This window comes from Eretmochelys imbricata, chromosome 6 (assembly GCF_965152235.1).
Source record: "Eretmochelys imbricata isolate rEreImb1 chromosome 6, rEreImb1.hap1, whole genome shotgun sequence".
Classification (NCBI taxonomy): Eukaryota; Metazoa; Chordata; order Testudines; family Cheloniidae; genus Eretmochelys; species Eretmochelys imbricata.
The window spans coordinates 95,176,711-95,196,942 of NC_135577.1; the positions used below are offsets into that span (position 1 = coordinate 95,176,711).

The following is a 20,232-nucleotide window of genomic DNA, read 5'->3' on the forward strand; positions in this document are numbered from 1 at the left end:
GGTTCTGACGTAAGGCCCTGATCTCAGAGACCCTTCTGGCCGAGGTAATCGCTACCAGGAAGGCAACCTTCCAGGAGAGAAGTAGTAGTGAGCACAATGCTAACGCTCAAGTAAGCCTTGACAGGACCAGGTTTAAGTCCCATGGAGAGGGGTGGTTTGCAAACTTGAAGACAGAGTCTTTCCAATCCCCTGGAGAAACCAGACTATCATTTTGTGAGAGAACATCGATATGCCATTTACTGCAGGGTGGAAGGCTGAGATGGCTGCCAAATGGACCTTAATAGACGAGTGTGCTAGACCTTGCTGCTTTAGGTGGAGCAAATAATCCAAGATCAACTGAAGAGAAGATCGAGATGGAGAGAGATCCCGTTTGGACGTCCAACAAGTGAAACGTTTACACTTGGCCAAGTAGGTAGCCCTGGTGGAAGGCTACTACTAACTAGCAAGACATGTTGAACTTGTTCCAAGCAGGCCTATTCTTCAGGGTTCAGCCACGAAGCATCCGTGCAGTCAAGTGCAGGGACGCAAGGTTCAGGTGAAGTAAGCGGTCATGGTCTTGTGAAATCAAGTCTAGGTGGAGTAGGAGTGAGAGTGGCACTGCCACCAAGAGGTCCAGAAGCATGCCAAATCAATGCCAGCATGGCTACTCTGGGGCTATTAGGAAGATTCTTGGCTTGTCCCATTTGATTTTCAGAAGAACCCTGTGAACAAAGGGGATTGGGAGAAAGGCATATAGTAGACAATCTGCCCACAAGAGCAGGAAGATGTCAGACAGGGAGACTGCACAGAAAACAGAACTGATGGCATTTTCTGTTCTGCCTAGTGGCAAACAGGTCCACCTGGGAAGACCCCGACTTTTGGAAGATGACACTGATGAACTCTGGGTGAAGACACCACTTGTGGTGAGAGGAGAAGGACCAGCTGAAATGATCACTGATACGTTCCAAGCTCTTGGGAGATGAGACACCTCAAGATGAATGGAGTGTTTCACACACAAGTCTCATAGACCAATGGCCTCCTGACACAGGGTAAAGGATTGAGCCAATAGGCTGATGGGAAGGGAATTGGTAGTGGCAATGACACACTACAAACCTAAGAAATTTTCTGTGGCCACAGGAGATAGAAATGTGAAAGCATGTTTTCTTTAAGTCAAGGGCAGTATACCAGTTTTCTGGGTCCAGGGAGGGAACGATAGAAGCCAGGGAGCCCATGCAGAACCTCAGTTTCTTGAGATATCCATTGAGGTGATACAGGTCCAAGATGGGGGGTGGAAGGTGGCAGGGAGTAGTGGATAAAAACTGAAGGGTATATCCGACTGTCACTGTACTCAGGAACCATCATTCCGATGTTATGGATGCCCAAGCAGGGTCAAAGAGAGACAGACTCTCCAAAAATGAAAGCGGGGGGCAGATCTGAAGCGGCAACTGGTACAGCACCCTCACACGCACCTTCAAAAGGCCTGCTACAAAAGTATCTCTGAGGCCCTGACTGGGAGCCTGAGGTAGGCAGGAGTGGTTGAAGCCGTTTATAACCTCTGCCTTTTCTTTTGTAGGGCTCCTGTTTTGGAGATCCAGAGAACCCAGGAGGCTGCTGCGAGCTGAAGTTTTTCTGGAGGCAGACAGAGCGTACAAGCCTAAGGATCAAAGGGTGGCCCTTGAGTCCTTCAGTACATGAAGTCTCGTCTGCTCCGAGAAAAGGGAGGAGCCTTCAAATGGGAGGTCCTGAATTGTGGGGATGGCTGGAGGACTGGAACCAGGAAGAGCGCCTCATGGTGACCACAGAGGCCATTATCTTAGCCACCAAGTCAGCAGCATCCAGAACCGCCTAAGGAGAGGTCCCGGCCTGTTCTTACCTGCAAACTCCTGTTTTGACTCTTGAGGCAGAAAGTCTTTGAACTTATTGAGGGAGGCCCATAGATTAAAATGGTATCTCCCCAGTAAAGCTTACTGATTGGCATATGCAGTTGTAGGCTACACATGGAATAAACCTTTCTTCTGAAAAGATCCAGTTTCTTAGTGTCTTTTTGTTTCAGGGTAGCACTCGACTGGCCCTGCCTGGCCCCTTTGTTAGCTGCAGACACCCTCTGGGACCCCGGGGGAGGGTGCAAGTACAGGTAATTAGATCCACTTGCTGGAACATAATACTTTTTCTCTGCCTCTTTGAAGTGAAAACCAGAGAAGGAGGAGTTTTCCATAGGGCCTTGACTGGTCCCATCACCGCCTCATTGATGGGCAGGGCCACTCTGGATGGAGCTGCTGCAATCAGGACATCAATGAAGCTGCGCGATGTCACTGAGCTCTTCTATCTCCAAACCCAGGTTTCAAGTGATCCACTTCAGAAGGTCCTGAAGGGCCCTGAAGCCATCCTGGGGAAGTAGGCTGCTGGGACCTGCAACAGCCTCATCTGGGGAGGAGGAGGAGGCTGCTTGCACCACAGGAGGGGCTCCTTCCTCTTCCTCCTCAGCTATGTCCACTGGCGGCATCTCCTGGATTTCAGTACCGGGGCCAGTACTGGAGTCTAGATCCGGTGCCGAGCAGGAAAGATCAGTAACCCATCTCTCTGAGGCCACCGAGTAGGAGCGGTGGGAAGCAGGCCCCAGTTCTGGGGGAACCCCCAGGGGTTCCAGTAGGGCCACTGCATCAGCCAGTGACGCACTGGCCAGATGCCCACAGGGGGACCAGCAGTGAAGTTTGGTGGGGAGTAGGCTGGGTACAGGTAGTGGGCTTTTGGCAGTACATAGGGTTCCCCTTTGGACCCCAAAGAGGATTCCTCTCTCGGGGACCATGGTGCAGCTCTACCTGCATATGCTTCCATATGGGTGTTGGGGTTCTAGGGACTAGTGGCATGCCGGGGAGTGGGATGCCGGGATCAGGTAGGCCTGCCCCTGGATGGTGCCAGGGGACCTGGTGCTAGGAAGGTGCCTGACACAACTTGTTCCCTCCTGCTTCCGGATGCCGGAATTGAGAGGGTACAAGGCCAGCACTGCCCTTTATACGATCCGTTACGGGTTCTCCAGGTTGCAACCTGGAACTAGGGTACCATTGAGCCTTCTGGCATACCAACCTGGGCTCCCTCTTACACTTTGATGCTGTGACAAGCTGCAAACCTCTCCAGGTATTGCATTTACACAGCCATCCACAGGCAGGGACACACCCAACTGAGTTACATGAACGATCTCTCTGCCACTCATGAACCAACAATAGAGAGGCTCCAATTCCCCACAGCTCCCCAGCCTAGGACCCCAGAGCTGTACTGTCTTGCCCTGGTCAGAAGCCTAACCAGTGTATGTTTATCACCCAGTCCTCCCCTCCCTCATTGCAAAGAAGGCATGCATCAGTTCTTGTTCCTGAGCAGATTTCCCAGCCCTTCAAGCAAAACACACTTTTAGGTAAAATATAAAACAGATTTATTAACCACAGAAAGATAGATTTTAAGTAGTTATAAGTAATAAGCATACAGCTCAAAGTTGGTTACCTAAGAAATAAAAGTAAAATTGCAATCTGAATTCAATAAACTAGACAGGATCTGAATCAAGTAGTGTCTCACCCTCATGGTATCGTTCCTTAATACACAGTCTGGAATTTTCCTCTTCAGCCTGGGACCACCTCTCCCGTTCAAAGTCTTTGTTCTCCAGATGTGTTTCCAGGTGTTGTGAGGGGAGAGAGGACAAATGATTATGTACTTCCTATCCTTTATAGGTTCTTCCAGCTTGCTGGAAACAACTTTTGCTATGATATGAGTCAAGCAGTCTCCATTGTCTATGGGCTCTCTCTGAGAGGTCTCCATTGTATACAGCTCCTGAGGTAGTCTTTGAGAGTGTGTATTCCGCTTAATGGGCCATCATCTCTGTCTGTCTGCCCCATTGTTGTACCTCAAAGGCTGGTTTTGGGTGTTTCCAATTTACAACATATTTCAGTAACATACACATAGCAAAACTTCGTAACTTCCCATACAATGATAGCACATACAATCCAACAGGATATTAACGTTCTACAGATCAAGACTTAAAATGATATTTCACAAGGCATGCTTTGTACAAAACATATCATAATCATATCACCATGGCAAATATGGGGTGCCAGGATGTTGCTTTGGGGTACAGAGTGTTACACCAGTGCATACACATGCAGATCCAGAGGGCGCTAGAGCTGACCCAACAGATACCACTAAGGGAAAAATCACCAGCAACAGTGCAAGCAGCGTGCACACACCTAGCATGGAACGAACATGAGCAAGCACTCGAAGAACTATTTTGGTTCATACAGTGCCGCTGATGCACACAGCATTTTAACAAAATATAAACAGACAAGTCTTTTTACCAAAGAGCTTGTATTCTCAGTAAGGCAGCAAGTAGTAAGTGAAGATGGACAAGTGGTGTGGGAGCGGGAAGAAGAACTGCTAGAGGACTGCACATTTAGTTGCTGCTGTAGGCCGAGCTCACTGAACACTCCAGGGACTCCTTGCGTTCCTCCATTCTCATCCACAAATGCCCTGTGTCCCATCATCCCATCCCCCTCTACTTCAAGGACTCCCTGCATCATCTCCATCTCCTCCCTCATGTCAGGGCCTCTGTATGCACCCTATTTCCTCCTTTCCTCCACTCCCGAAGTCTTCCATTTCTCTCTCCCCCCCTCCCATTTAGACAAACAGCTTGACAGCATTTCTCTGTTTGTAAGGACTCACAAGATCAGCCAAACAAAGATCATATGATTTTTAATATAAGTTGCATATGCATCATCTTAATGCTAAAAACTAGTTGTGCATATTTATGTTTCTCTTTCTAACTAAAGAAGACGGTTTGGAAAAAGGTTTTCAAGGATGGATTTTAATCATGAGTTAAATCAGCAAGCAGGAAACCTTGATTTAAGCCATTGATTTTGATCATGTTTTGAATTTGTACTTTTTAGTTCTTTTCCTAGGGATGGTAGATTCTCATTTGTTGGTAACCATTAAAACAAGTTGATTTACAACTAGATATCCCTATAAGCTAAATTTGGTGCTTCTTTTTGCTAACCAGGAGTATAGATGATATCTATAAGACTTTGTTTAAGCAATTGTTGCTTTATTTACATTTATTCTGATTCATTTTATATTTATTATTTTAGAAAATGGTGTATGAAGCATGTATGAAGCATATACTAGATGATAGTTAATTTTTTACTTGTAATTTGCATCAAGCTCTATTTGGATGGAAGTACAAATTCAGCTAAAATGCACAAAACCAGCATTTTTGTATTAAATAAAACTACCTTAAATGTAGTAGTAACCTAAGGAAAAAAGTATCAAAAGTTTATCAAAACATGTTTTGCATTTAAAACTAATTGATTTATTAAACAAATGAAGTATTATCTGTAGTTAGGTAATTGAACTGATTATTTCTAGTCACTGTGTCTTTCAAGATTTTAAAACTAGTAGATCTCATCCTCCCCCACTGAGTTTTTAATCAGATTGGTAGAAGAAAACAAGCTTTTCTTCTTTTTCAACTCCCAATTGTATTTTTAACTTTGAATGAATGAGTGATTGAACTAAACTAGTTGAATAAACTGAAATGAAAAAAATATTGTTGCTGCATTTGCAGAAGAGGCTACTTCTGTCAAAAGCTGATTTAGTACTTCAGCAGACTCTGATTCTAGGTGCTTAGGCACCTAGACATTTTTAAAACCTAGTACAAAATATTTTGTGTTTAATCTAAATGATTTTAATAGATTATAAATTTAGGTCTTAATGGCTGTTAATTTCAAATTCAATTTTAAATAGATTTTTAAAAATAAACCTGTATTTAAATTTTAAAAAATCATCAATTTTCATCTACTCTGCTTCACATGCACAAAATGTTTAAATACTATTAGTAATCATGGTAGCTCAGAAACAAAGGAAACAAATACTACTAGAAAAATAAATTTTAATCATACCAGCCACAACATCATATACAAAGAAACTCAAAAATATGGGTTAACTGTTAAATTTGAAGATGGACAAATATTCCTAATACATTCTACATAACACACAGTCATGTCATTTAAAAAAAAAAACAATTTAATGACAGCAACATGGTAGAATAAAAATAATAAATTTGAACATTCAAAAATGGAAAACAATCACTGAGAAAAGAAGTTAGTCATGTTCAGCTAGGCTCTGCAAGTGTGCAATTGCATTTGTTAAATTTAGTATGATGGCTTTTGTAGGATGGTGAAACACTGACAAGTAGTGGCCAGTTGCCTTCATTGCATTTTCTTCAATATTTACCAGAATCAACATTTAAATCTTAAAATGATGTCTCCATTACAAAAGCTGAAAGGCATATTTGAACTGGTTTGATTTAATGAATGTAACTAATATCATTACCTAAATTATACAGTTGCAACTAGTTTAGTAACATACCTTTAAAAACCATTCAGACCCAATATTGAATGGAGACATTTTGGGACAATTAACATTTCCCATTTCAAGGCTCTACTTTTAATAGCAATATTTTGAAAAGTGTCTTGGAAAACAAAAAGGACTTTTTCTTTTATTCATCTGAGAGACAAACTTTTTAAAAACTTCCTATATGTTTTTCATGCTGTTTTACAAAAGATGATGGGAAAAATTCTGATCCTACTGAAGTCAATGGAAGTTTTACCATGGACTTCAACAGAGCCAGGATTTCAACCAAAGAGTCATATTGATATTCTATAACTCAACCTTTCGAGCAGGTTAATCAGTTAAATAAGAACATTTAAAACTCCTTAGTGAAATTACTAAGTCTATTGTGCCTGAAAGCGTGTATTGAATTCTCATATCTAAATGCACAAATCACAGCTATGAGATCTGGGACTTGCTATATTCTGTGCTGGACCCAATGTCAAGCTCTGCGATACAACCGCATTTGCTCCAACCCCTCAGACAGAGACAAACACCTGCAAGATCTCTATCAAGCGTTCTTACAACTACAATACCCACCTGCTGAAGTGAAGAAACAGATTGATAGAGCCAGAAGAGTTCCCAAAAGTCTCTTACTACAGGACAGGCCTAACAAAGAAAATAACAGAACGCCACTAGCCGTCACCTTCAGCCCCCAACTAAAACCCCTCCAATGCATTATTAAGGATCTACAACATATCCTGAAGGATGACCCAACACTCTCACAAATCTTGGGAGACAGGCCAGTCCTTCCCTACAGACAGCCCCGCAACCTGAAGCAAATACTCACCAACAACCACATACCACACAACAGAACCACTAACCCAGGAACTTATCCTTGCAACAAAGCCCGTTGCCAACTGTGCCCACATATCTATTCAGGGGACACCATCACAGGGCCTAATCACATCAGCCACACTATCAGAGGCTCGTTCACCTGCACATCCACCAATTTGATATATGCCCTCATGTGCCAGCAATGCCCCTCTGCCATGTACATTGGTCAAACTGGACAGTCTCTACGTAAAAGAATAAATGGACACAAATCAGATGTCAAGAATTATAACATTCATAAACCAGTCGGAGAACACTTCAATCTCTCTGGTCACGCGATTACAGACATGAAAGTTGCTAAATTACAACAAAAAAAACTTCAAATCCAGACTCCAGCGAGAAACTGTTGAATTGGAATTCATTTGCAAATTGGATACAATTAACTTAGGCTTGAATAGAAACTGGGAGTGGCTAAGTCATTATGCAAGGTAACCTATTTCCCCTTGTTTTTTCCTACCCCTCCCCCCCCGACATTCTTGTTAAACCCTGGATTTGTGCTGGAAATGGCCCACCTTGATTATCATACACATTGTAAGGAGAGTGATCACTTTAGATAAGCTATTACCAGCAGGAGAGTGGGGTGGGAGGAGGTATTTTTTCATGCTTTGTGTGTATATAAAAAGATCTTCTACACTTTCCACAGTATGCATCTGATGAAGTGAGCTGTAGCTCACGAAAGCTTATGCTCAAATAAATTGGTTAGTCTCTAAGATGCCACAAGTACTCCTTTTCTTTTTGCGAATACAGACTAACACGGCTGTTACTCTGACACCAAACTAAGGATATAGCAAAAGAGTGATATAGTTCTGTTACCCTCCTGCAGGACTGGAAACCAATACTTTATAAGCATATTATGAAGTATTAATATATAATAATAGCAGATTCTGCTAAAATTGACATTTTGGAGAGGCTACTGTAAAATGTTTATTGGCAACTCAATAAAAATACTTTGGGAACTAATAAGTCTTCTCATGAGCTAGCCCTGAACCGGCAGTGACCAGGTGGAAAAGTGCTGATCCCCGACATCTTAAAAAACTAAAACATTCCCACTATTACCTGCCTGACCCTTTGAAACCAATATACACAACACCAAAAGGAAATTTCTCCCTATAAAGGCTGATCTCACCAGGCAGGAGCTTCACCCCAGCTCCAAAGCATGCGCTGCCACACCCAGTCTCAGTCAAGGAGGTTTATTTTCTTAACGATAGTTAACAAACAAATAGAAAACAATCTTAACTCAATCCTTGGCCTCAGGGCCACCCCTCCCAGCGGTTTCTAGCACTCCAGATCCTGGGAGGTTCCCAGATGCAATCAGCTCCGCTCCTTGTGTGGAGTAGCAGCCACAGGACTGCTTCCCTGGCCCCTTGCTCCAAGGACACACTAGAGGAGCTAGCTCCACTCCCGTGTGGCTTTGCCTTCCTAGGGCTCAACCTGTCTCGGTCCTTCCTCTTCCAGCTGTCTACTAGCAGCCCTTTATAGGCCCAGGTATAGCCCAGCCATCTTTAATTAGCTAGATTGGGCTCACCTGCTTTGGTCCAGGGTCACTGGGCTTCATCTATCTACAGGGACCAGCTACCTTGTGACAGATGGTTAAGGTTTTATATGCAATTAGGGGGGATGGCTCTCCCAGTACTGGTAACAAGATAAAGAGCCTCTCACTTCAAGTCCAGCCCTGGTCAGCAGTAGCAAAAAGTCAGCACCATCTGCTGGATATTCTGTGGTCTAGTTTAGGAAATAAATTGGGGATCTCAGTACAATTTCCAGCTGACAGATGTCCATCACAAAACCTACCACTAATACTATCCTTAATCAGCCGTCTTGTTGTCAATCTCAACAAAAAAGCTAAAGAATGAGTGAGGCAATTTCTCCAGGAGGCAGTGTATGGAAGCTTGAAATATTGCTGCCTATTCTGTCCACTGTTTTCCCTTGAGTAATCTGAGAAAGAAGAATTCTCAGTTTCCACCTTAGGGGCAATCTTCAGTGAGCTCCATACAGGGAGACCCCTTGGCCTGTCCAGAATCCTACACACTTCCGTGGGGACTACACCCATACAAAGATCATTTCAGGATTGGGGCCTTTGACAATGAGCCACTACCAATGATCCATCTAACCACTATTTCAAAGCATGAAGTAGGATTAAAGTACTAAAATGCTCTTTTTCAAAATTATTCTCGAATGCATTTTGTCCAAACTGCTGTTTAACTCAGCAAAGTGTTTAGAGATTATATTGTTCTACCTTCACCAGAAGATGCAATAGCATAAAATTTAACATCAGCCATTAAAAGTGCAAAATATTGTTCCAAAGTGCTGCAACAAATATTATGGAAGCATACATCTTTCTTGGGAAACATACACACAGAACATATTCATCATTAGCAAAACATCAGTCTTCAATTTGAAAATTAATTCCCAACTGTCAAAAATGTCCTTAAGGTAAATCATTACTCCTTATAAAGGGCAAAAAAGGAAATGTATTTATGTCAGCAGGTAACAGTACCAAATCATACATCAAACAGTTCTCATTAAACGTATGTCCACAAAATGGACACTAACAAAGTCTGAACACTGATGTATAAATATTTGAAGAATTTTTCTCTCAGAAAATCCTAAGAAATACTTTCCTCTTCTGAGAGCATAAGAATGGCCCTACTGGGTCAGACCAAGGGTCCATCGAGCCCAGTATCCTATCTTCCAACAGTGGCCAGTACCAAGTGCCCCAGAGGGAATGAACAGAACAGGTAATCATTAAGTGATCCATCCCCTGTCGCTCATTCCCAGCTTCTGGCAAATAGAGGCTAGGGACAGCATTCCTGCCCATCCTAATGAAGCACTCTCACCCACCTCTCATTATCTACAAGGCAGGAAGAGGAGGTAGAAATGTAAAGCTGTTACTGACTTCCAATCGGCAAAGTACTACAAGTGTTTTGATAAGCATAATTTTTTTCCCTATTAAAAGAGTATGTTATCTTCTTAAATATGACCATTAAGAAGAATTTCTAGCCCTCTACAAAACAGAAAGTGTCAATATAAATTAATACACTTCAGTTTCCACTGCAGTGTATAATCAACAGTTGCCTTTTTAAAAGCATACAGGTCGCCCCTTAAAGTGACAAAATATTAAACATTTCATATCAGCAGTGATCCCCATTGTACAGTCAAAAATCGTATTCCAAATCATAGCTCAAACTCTTAGTCAAATCAAAAATTAGAATGCAAAATATTCAGTCTTCCTGGTTTCTCATGTATTAGTTTTGGAAGCAAGCTCCTTGCCTCTCTTTTGTGTATTTTGTACATTTTTTTAAAGAAAGAGGGGGAAAAAAAGTCAGGGAAAAAAATTTTCCTAATTTTCTTTTCTAAAATGAACAGTAATTGAGGTCATCTCCTCAGCACTATTCTTGTGGCTCACCAAATTTAATTCACTTTGAGTGCAGATGATTTCACAGCACTGGAAAGGTGGAGTACGTTATATTTAATTGGCCCATAGAACAGTACTCAAAAAGTGATTGCTCACTATTACTAAATAGTTCAATTTTAGAATAAAAAACACAGTATAAACGCTTTTAAATGGATCAAACCCAGGAACCAGACTTTTTCTTAGGATCTGTGTGCCACTAACAAGAAACATTTAACACAAGCAACACTGCATCAGGGAATGACAGACTCTATAGCTTATCACTGTCAGTGGTATATCCAGCAGAGCTAGTTAACGTACGTACTTTTAACCATGGAAAAGCGACACCTGACCCCTTTCTTCCTTGTCTGAGCCAGGCTCGCAAGTACAGCAAGAAATTAACGTAACTATCTTCCATACCTCTTGCAACTGCACAGACATATGTCCTAGTTGGTCCTGGCGTCTTTCTACCAGCTGCCTTTCTGTGCGCATTTCTTGTTCTATCTCTTGAAGTCTTCTCTCTACCCGCTCTGACACCTTCACACACACACACCAAAAAAAATTGGAAATTAGAAATTTCTTCCACATATCAAAAGGATTTTTTTTTTTTTGAGTGGAGGGGTGTAGGAGAAGAAAAGGAAGACAGTTTATAAAATAGAATTTGAAAGTTGATGGAAAATAAACTGCTTTGAGGAGCATTCTTACTCAAAATCACAAAGATTCAAAATGGAATGAGACCCGTTATCTTGCCAGTCTACCCTATTCTGATCACTGCAGAATTTGTCTCTGTAGTATATGTACCTATGCTTTGACCAGTCAAGTGTTAAATATCTCTAGTGATGGAGCTTCCACCTTTTTCAGCATGGTCCAGACAACAGGGCACTGAACTGGGATGCAGGAGCCCTGAGCTCTACTCCCAGCTCTGTCACTAGCCCAATTAAACTTGTGCAAGTCACCTAACCTCTGTGCCTCAATTTCTTCACCTGTAAAATGTCGATAATGATACTAATCTCCTTTGTAAAGTGTTTTGAGATCTACTGCTGAAAAGCTCTGTAGAAGAGGTAGGTCTCATCATCACTGAATATCAGAGTTTATTAAACCATCACTGAATATCAGAGTTTATTAAACTTTACTAGGTCAGCACTAATATGAATACACAAATGATTTGCTACAACAACTGGCTTCCCTCTTGGATCACAGGTACAGTAACTGGAAATGAAACTAAAATAGAATAATTCTATGGTATCTTCAATTGAATCCACTAGCAGAGAGCACCCTCTAGTGAGCTACGTGGATTCAATCTGCAATGAAATTTGATGTCATGACTACATAGTTTATTTTTTACTATTCTCTATAATTGTAGTGAATACAGAACATAAGGCTTAAAAATGTGTTTTACAAGCACCAGATTAACAAAATACTACTCTGTAATTATCAATTTCCTGTTAAGTGATCAGCTAAAGGTTAGACAAGGCGGGTAAGGTAATATCTTTTATTGGGCCAACTTCTGTTGGTGAGAGAATGATGTTGGTTCAATAAAAGCTAGTACCTCACCCACCTTTTCTCTCCAATATCCTGGGACCAACATGGCTAAAACTATATGGCATACAGCTAAAAGTTAATCAGCTAAGAATAAAGTCAAGAAAAGCTACATCTTTTAAAGAATTTTGTCGCAAGGACACAAATGCTGAGATTGATAGGATATTCTCCATCAGTATGGGAGAGAAAATGATATAGTTTTAGAAACTATGGAAGCAATAACATTCACCCTCACCAAAAAAAAATATAAGATTAAAGTAGCTCTTGAAAGCTCTGAAGACTCCAAATGACATATACAGTAACACTACATGTTAAGGTTTCATTCATTAACTGGCCCTATGTACTTACTCTTAAAGTGAACTCCAAAAATGTCTTCTTTTTTTAAATAAAGATGTAACAGATTAGCTACTTTATTAACAGAATATTTTCTATTTGAGGGCTTTATTGGTTCTGGATTAAGACTACTAATTTTGTTTTTGGAGAAGCATGTGTTGTGGAATTACGAGCTGACTCCAATATTTAAATTATACAGGTCCTAGGGATTACTGTTGTCTCCTGCATAGAAGTTGCAGAGAATACATTCAATAATTTTCATTTGTTCTCCCTCTGACATGGTATATTGCTAACAAAAGTGCTTCCACTATTAGGATGAGATTATTTGCAAGCTCCTGGGTCAGAGGATTTAGATCAAGGGTGGGCAAACTTTTTGGCCCAAGGGCCACATCAGGGTTGTGAAACTGTATGGAGGGCCGGGTAGGGAAGGCTGTGCCCCCGCAAACAGCCTGGCCCTCACCCCCTACCCGCCCCCACCCATGTCCTGCCCCCGGACTGCCCCCCTCAGAACCCCCAACCCATCCAACCCCCCCTGCTCCTTGTCCCCTGACCACCCCCACCCCATCCAACCCTCACTCACACACCCTTTAGCCACACCCCCGCCCCCTGACAGGCCCCCCGGGACTCCCACGCCTATCCAACCCCCCTGCTCCCCATCCCCTCACCGCCCCCCCCCGAACCTCCGCCCCCTGCTTCCTGTCCCCTGACTGCCCCCCACCAGGACCCCCTGCCCCTTATCCAACCCTCCCTTCCACTCCCCACCCTTACCATGCCGCTCAGAGGAGCAGGAACTCACAGCCCCATCACCCGGCCGGAGCCAGCCACACCACCGCACTGCCCGGCAGCAGCGGCAAGCCAGAGTGCTGGTGGCACGGCAAGCTGAGGCTGCCACGGTGGGGGAAACGAGACAGAAGGGGAGGAGCCGGGGCTAGCCTCCCCGGCCTGGAGCTCAAGGGCTGGGCAGGACAGTTCCGCGGGCCGTAGTTTGACCACCTCTGATTTAGATGCACTGACCTGGTCATATTCTGCCAGAGAAGATCCCAACGTGCTCTGTCTTCAGAATTTACTTTGCAGTGTTACCATTAGTAAATGGAGCTAGCTAGCTGCTGCCCTTTTTTTTTGGCACACTAAACTTCTGCTACAAATAATTTACTGAAAGTAGGAAAATCTAGATGTAGGAATGTACTTGTAATATTTGCATGTCTCTTGCTCAAAGTCTCAAAGTTTACACTAGTCCTTGAAATATCTCTGAATTGTCCCCAAGTTTTTCCCCCTCATGAAGAGCTGATGAGAGGGAAAAAGACATGTCCAATATCACAATATCAAACAGCTAGTGTGTGACACATCCAGGAAAAGAACCAAGGTTTGAGTCCCAGTCCTTTAACCACTAAACCAGTGCTACCTCCCATGTGTTGAATGTTATACAATACATATACATGAAAATATTTGCTGTGTAATTAGACAGATTAGATAGCTAAGCATACTGATAAAAGGTCTGACTGCTGGATTTATTTATATTCTTGGTCAGCAGAATTCTGTAATACTTTAAAGGCCCATTCTAGTGAAAGGCCCTATTGAATTCTGTAAGAGGAAATGTGACTTCTACAGTTTGTTTTTGCTTTGGTTTATGATGATGATGATGATGATGATGATAACAACAACAATAATAATAATAATGGTTAATTTACAGAGCCTGGATATGTTCTTTCAAAAAAAAATACTATCCATGAACGCAAGGTAAAGCATAATACACAGAGCCAGATTCTGTCCTCAGGTACATACAACACCCATAGACTTAATCAAGAATGATTAATTACTACAAATTAGCAAGTACAAACAAAAATTAAAAGAACCATGTGTTACACAATGTTTCAGTTTTTATTTTGACAACTGCAGCTTAGTTTTAATTATATTTATACTACTTCACAATATGCTAATAAATGTTCTGTAATATAGTTTGCAAAAATAATGAAGGCTTACAGTATTTATGAGACACCTCAGTTCAGCATTATCCTTGCTGGGAACTGGGGAATGAATGCTCTAACTTTTTTAGAATGGTTTATAAAGTGTGCAAATTAACAAGGTTGTGACACTGCACCCCATATTCTTCCTAGTGATTTATTATGATACGATTATTACCTAATTATGATTCATTTTATGCATAGGGTTGCCAACCCTCCAGGTTTGCTGGGAGTCTTCTGGAATCAGGCTCTATCTCTTGGAGGCTACTGAAGCCAAACCAGGAGATTTTAGGCTGCTAAAAGTCCGGTGGTACAGCGGGGCTAAGGCAGGCTCCCTGCCTGCCCTGGCCCCGCACTGCTCCTGGAAGCGGCTGGCTTGTCCCTGCAGCCCCAGGAGTGGGAGGGTTGCGGGGGGTCTCCACACACTGCCCGCGCCCCGATCACCAAGTCCACAGCTCCCATTGGCCAGGAACTGTGGCCAATGGTAGCTGCGGGGGCGGAGCCTCCAGGCAGGGGCAGCACATGGAGCCCCTTACCCTCCCCAGGGGCCGCAGAGACATGACGGCCGCTTCTAGGAGCGGCACAGAGCCAGGGCAGGCAGGGACCCTGCCTTAGCCCTGCTGCGCCGCTGTCCAGGAGCCGCCCAAGCTAATCATCACCCGGCCAGAGCCCGTACCCCTCACCCCCTCTCACACCTCAACCCCCTGCCCCAGCCCTGAGCCCTCTCTTGCACCTAAACTCTCTCCCAGAGCCTGCACCCCCTTCTGCACCCAAACTCTCTCCAAGAGCCCGCACCCCAACACCCTACCCCAGCCCTGAGCTCTCTCCTGCACCCAACCGCCCTCCCAGGGCTTGCACCTCACACCCCCTCCTGCACCCGAACCTGCTGCCTCGGGCTCAGACTGAAGCCCTCTCCCACACTCTGAACCTCTCGGCCCCAGCCCAAAGCCCGCACCCCCTCCCAACCAGGTGAAAATGAGTTAGGGTGGGAAACAGCAAGTGATGGAGGGAGGGGGGATGGAGTGAGCAGGGCAGGGCCTCAGAGAAGGGGCGGGTAGGGGGTGGGGCAAGGGTGTTTGGGTTTGTCTCATTAGACAGTTGGCAACCCTATTTATGCCAAATAAGTCATGTGAGGTATCATTGGAAAAGTTATGATTTGCTGAATATGATTATCCTATTTTATGCATGCATCATTTTTGTATCAGAAGTTATGAATACTGCCTGTCATAAATATAAAGGGAAAGGTAACCAACTTTTGGTACACAGTGCTATAAAATCCTTCCTGACCAAAGGCAAAGTCCTTTTACCTGTAAAGGGTTAAGAAACTCAGGTAACCTGGCTGGCACCTGACCCAAAATGACCAATGAGGGGACAAGATACTTTCAAATCTGGAGGCAGGGGAAAGGCTTTTGTCTGTCTGTCTGATACCTTTGCAGGGAACAGATCAAGGTTGCAAGCTCTCCAACTCCTGTAAAGTTAGTAAGTAATCTAGCTAGAAAATGAGTTAGGTTTTCTTTGTTTTGGCTTGTAAATTCACTGTGCTGGAGGAAATGCGTATTCCTGTTTTTGTGTCTTTTTGTAACTTAAGGTTTTGCCTAGAGGGATTCTCTATGTTTTGAATCTGACTGCCTGTAAGATTATCTTCCATTCTGATCTTACAGAGTTGTTCTCTTCTAATAAAGTTCTGTTTAAGAATCTCATTGGGTTTTTTGGGTCTTAAAAATCCAAGGCTGATTTGTGCTTATCTTGTTTATTCTCAAGCCTCCCCAGGAAAGGGGGTGTAAGGGCTTGGGGGAATATTTGGGGGAAATAGGAATTCAAAGTGGTCCTTTCCCTGTTCTTTGTCTAAATCACTTGGTGGTGGCAGCATACTGTTCAAAGACAAGGCAAAGTTTGTGCCTTGGGAAAGTTTTTAACCTAAGCTGGTAAAAGTAAACTTATGGGGGGTCTTTCATGCAGGTCCCCTAGAGTTCAGAGTAGGGAGGGAACCCTGACACTGCCAATGTAACTATATTTCAAATGTAGTTACACCTGGGTAATGCCCACTAGACAAGATGCTTTCAGTCTAGATAGTGGGTAGGGAAGGGCCTATTCAGGGCAATGGGCCATTAGGAAAAAACATAGGCCTTAGGAGAAGCTTAAATCCCACCTGGGGAGCCTTCCAGAAAATGCTACAGATAGCCTCTAAGTAATGGCTGCTATGACTCTACAAGGACTTGTGATGAGACCACATGTCTCTAGACTCCATCTTGGGATGTCAGTATTTTTCCATAGACCAGTCTGGGAACCAAGCTTTGGGAACAAGCTTTTGAGCCATATGCAAAAAGCTATATAAGGCAGGGAGTGATCTCATCTGGGGTTCTTCACTCCCCACACAAGAAGACTCCTGAAAACACCCGAGGAACAAAGACTGAACTGAGGGAAGTGCTGGACCCAAGCGAAAGGGATTTCTAGCCTGTGAATGAAAACACCTGGAGAGTCCAAGCTCTAAAGCAAGTGCAGCTTGCCCCTTGTATCATCTCTTAGGGTGAGAATCTGCTATTCTTAACCAATCTATTTAGTATATTAAGCTTAGTTTGCATTTTTTTGTTTATTTGCTAGGTAATCTGCTTTCATCGGTTTTCTATGACTTATAACCATGTAAAATCTATCTTTTGTACTAAATAAACTAGTTTTTTCAACCAGTGAGTTGGAGTGAAGTGTGTGACAATCATAATTCAGGGCAAAGGCTGTTGCATATTCCTCTCCACATTGAGGGAGGGGGCAAATTTTATGAATTATACAGTTCCTTGTGTAGCGCATGACAATATAATTTTGGGTTTATACTTTAGAGGGGTGCACACCTGGGGAGCTGGGAGTTGCCTTAACTGTAGCCTTCCTATGCAGGGGCTGGTCAGCAAGCCTGCATGTAACTGCAGATGGGTATGTTCCTACCTGTATGTGTGCTGGTGAGAGTGCAGGCCAGAGGGCTTGCAGTTTGTCACAGCAGTACAGTATGAGAGGGAGCCCAGGATGGTGGATCAGGGTGCTCAGTGGTACCCCAGTTCCACTTGGCACACTGGGGGGAACCCGGCACAAAGATAAGAAGCTTGTTTTAGTACTTTTTAAAAATTAAAAAGTTAAAAAATTAGCTTGTGGATACCATCTAAAGCAGGAAGCACCTTTCTGAAGCTGCCACCCCATCTCTTCTCTGTATTATACCTTGCAAGAGAACTAAGTTTATAGGGGAAAAAAACATAGCATTTGGGGTGAGTGAGAGGCTCCTCTGTATTAGCACCTTTGAATAAAATAGTGTTCAACTCTCAGATAACTAAGAAATTAAAGGTGATTTGTGGACTTATGTACTGCCATGAGACTCAAGAGACCAATTCTTAATTTTGCCACCAACTTCCTGTGAGACTTTGGGTGAAATCATTCAATCTCCTTCTACCTCAAATCCACATCTGTAACATGGGAATAATATTACTTCTATACCTCCCAGGGTATTGAAGGATAAACTCAGTAATGTTTGTCAGCGGCTCAGATACCAAGACGACGGAGGCTATAAGTACAATCAGAAAATTTATCTGTTATCCTCGCACCATTAAAAAGCAGCTTTCATCTCATGGAACACTTTGAAAAACATTCCATCAGAAAACTCAATTCATGTATCTCAGTTCATTCATATTCTCTGCACTTCTTTTCCCTTTTGCTTTATCTTTAAGGAGATTTTCATGGAATGGAGTTTGCTATTTTGAAGATTTCATCCACTCCTATTTATTCCCTATTACAGTTGAAACCCTGTCCTCATTAAATGAGTTGCTTGCTAAGCATAGGAAAGCGAGAACAACAAACTGATTACTCCACATAAGGATGAAACAGCAAAAGTAAGGGGAATTTGGAAAAAAATGAAAGCTTGTTTTCATGCAAATATTTCTTAATAAAAGAAATATAAAGTGAGAAAAGAAAGTTTTGGACTAGAAGCATCAACTGTTTCAAAACAAGATATTTTCCATTTAAGTGTAAGCTCCTCTTTAAAGGAAAAGTTACTGTGCACAATAGTAGAAACTTCTCTGGAAGGGAAACTTGAGGTGTTTTCTAATGGGAATGTTGCAATAAATATTTAAGATCCACTGAAGCAAGACATTAAATTATGAGAACAAAGAAAACCTGTGTATTAAAGAGATCCAGGAATCTTATTCTGAGGACCCATTAATGATAAAAGAAATTTAGTCTTCCACTGGTCAAAAAGGTTGGTCTGATGTCTTTCCAGCCCTTTGAACATGATGTCACTAGGGAGAATATACATCACTTCCAACCCCAAATAAGTTTTTATAATGTCAACCACTACTGTGGCATCCTAGCACTTTCCACAAAAAGTGAACATCAAATTCTCTATTCCAGCCCAGCCAAGGGAAAAAAGCTTCAAGTTGTTAGACTGTTTTAAAAAAATATGAAGGGAGTATTCTAATGTATCATTAGTTATTGCTGAGGGCTACTGCAGAAAAGTCACCTCAAGTCAAAGGGCAGGTTTTGCATTTAGTTCTGAATGCAGTGAAGTTAGTGGTTATTCTTATTTCATTTAGCAGCAAATGTCATGGTTCCACTCCATTTCCCGTGAAAAAAACAGTAAGTCACTTACCCATACAGTAACTGTTGATAAATGAGATGTATTGTGCACATTTATGTTCCACTGCAAGTGTAGTTGCACCCAAATGCACTCGAGACTAAGACTTTTGCCAGCATGCACCCCTGCTGAACTTGTGCTCTTGGGTGAGAGCATAGAAGGGTCACATCTGCCACTTCTCTCTCCATTCCTTCACACTGCTTTATTTAATGTCCAAAGTAGAAGGGAAGGTGAGTAGGTAGTGGAATGTATATATGTACAACACATCTCTAAGAACCACAGTTACAGTACAGGTAAGGAACAGTTTTTTCTTTTCAACTGATTGTGCACATATTCATGCCATTGCAGGTGACTCATCTGAAGTCCCTCCACTTGAAGGGAGCTGCTAATCATCTGAACAGAGATTGTAAAACCAAGTTGTTGACTTGGACAAGAATCTAGAGGCTTGAGTGATGGTAAAATGTCTGGAAAAGTTACATACAGATGACCACATTGCTGATTTGAAGATATCCACTACATGGATGTTGCAGGTCTTGTCTACACTCAAGAGAAAAGTCAATCTAAGCTATGCAATGAGAGTTACATGAATAGCATAACTCAAATCAACGTAGCTTAGATCTACTTAGGGTCCACACTATACGACGTCGACGGGAGATGCTCTCCCGTCGACTCCCCTTACTCTTCTCGATCAGGTGGAGTACAGGAGTCGATGGGAGAGCGATTGGCAGTCAATTTAATGGGTCTTCACTAGACCCACTAAATCGACAGCCAATGCATCAATCGCCACAGCGTCAATCCTCCAATAAGTGTAGACAAGCCCTCAGAAAAGCTGATGAAGTACACTGAGCTCTGGTACGGTGAGTTGCTATCCTTGGTGCAGGAGAGACTTTAGCATGGTCATAGCACAGCTTAATGTAGTCAGTAATCCAGTGAGAAATACACCGAACTGTTACCGCTTGATCGCTAAATCTTCCAGTGTAGGCAACAAAAAGCCTAAGAGAGGCTCTAAAAGGACTTAATATGATCCAAATAGAATGCCAAAGCCCCATGAATGTTTAAAGTGCAGAGCTTGTCTTCAGCTTTGGAAGAAATATGAATAGCGAGAGTCAGGTGGAAAGCTATTATCTTGGGCATAAACTTTGGGTTTGGCCTAAAAGAAATTGTGT

General features: G+C 42.7%; 1 protein-coding gene across 1 annotated transcript in view; it reads right to left on the minus strand.

Moving 5' to 3' along the window:
• CEP128 (centrosomal protein 128) overlaps positions 1-20,232 on the minus strand; it is a 441,360-nt gene that overhangs the window by 381,521 nt on the left and 39,607 nt on the right. The window contains exon 8 of the mRNA XM_077819212.1: positions 11,048-11,164. Coding sequence (XP_077675338.1) covers positions 11,048-11,164 — 117 coding nt within the window. The remainder of the gene's footprint in view (positions 1-11,047; positions 11,165-20,232) is intronic.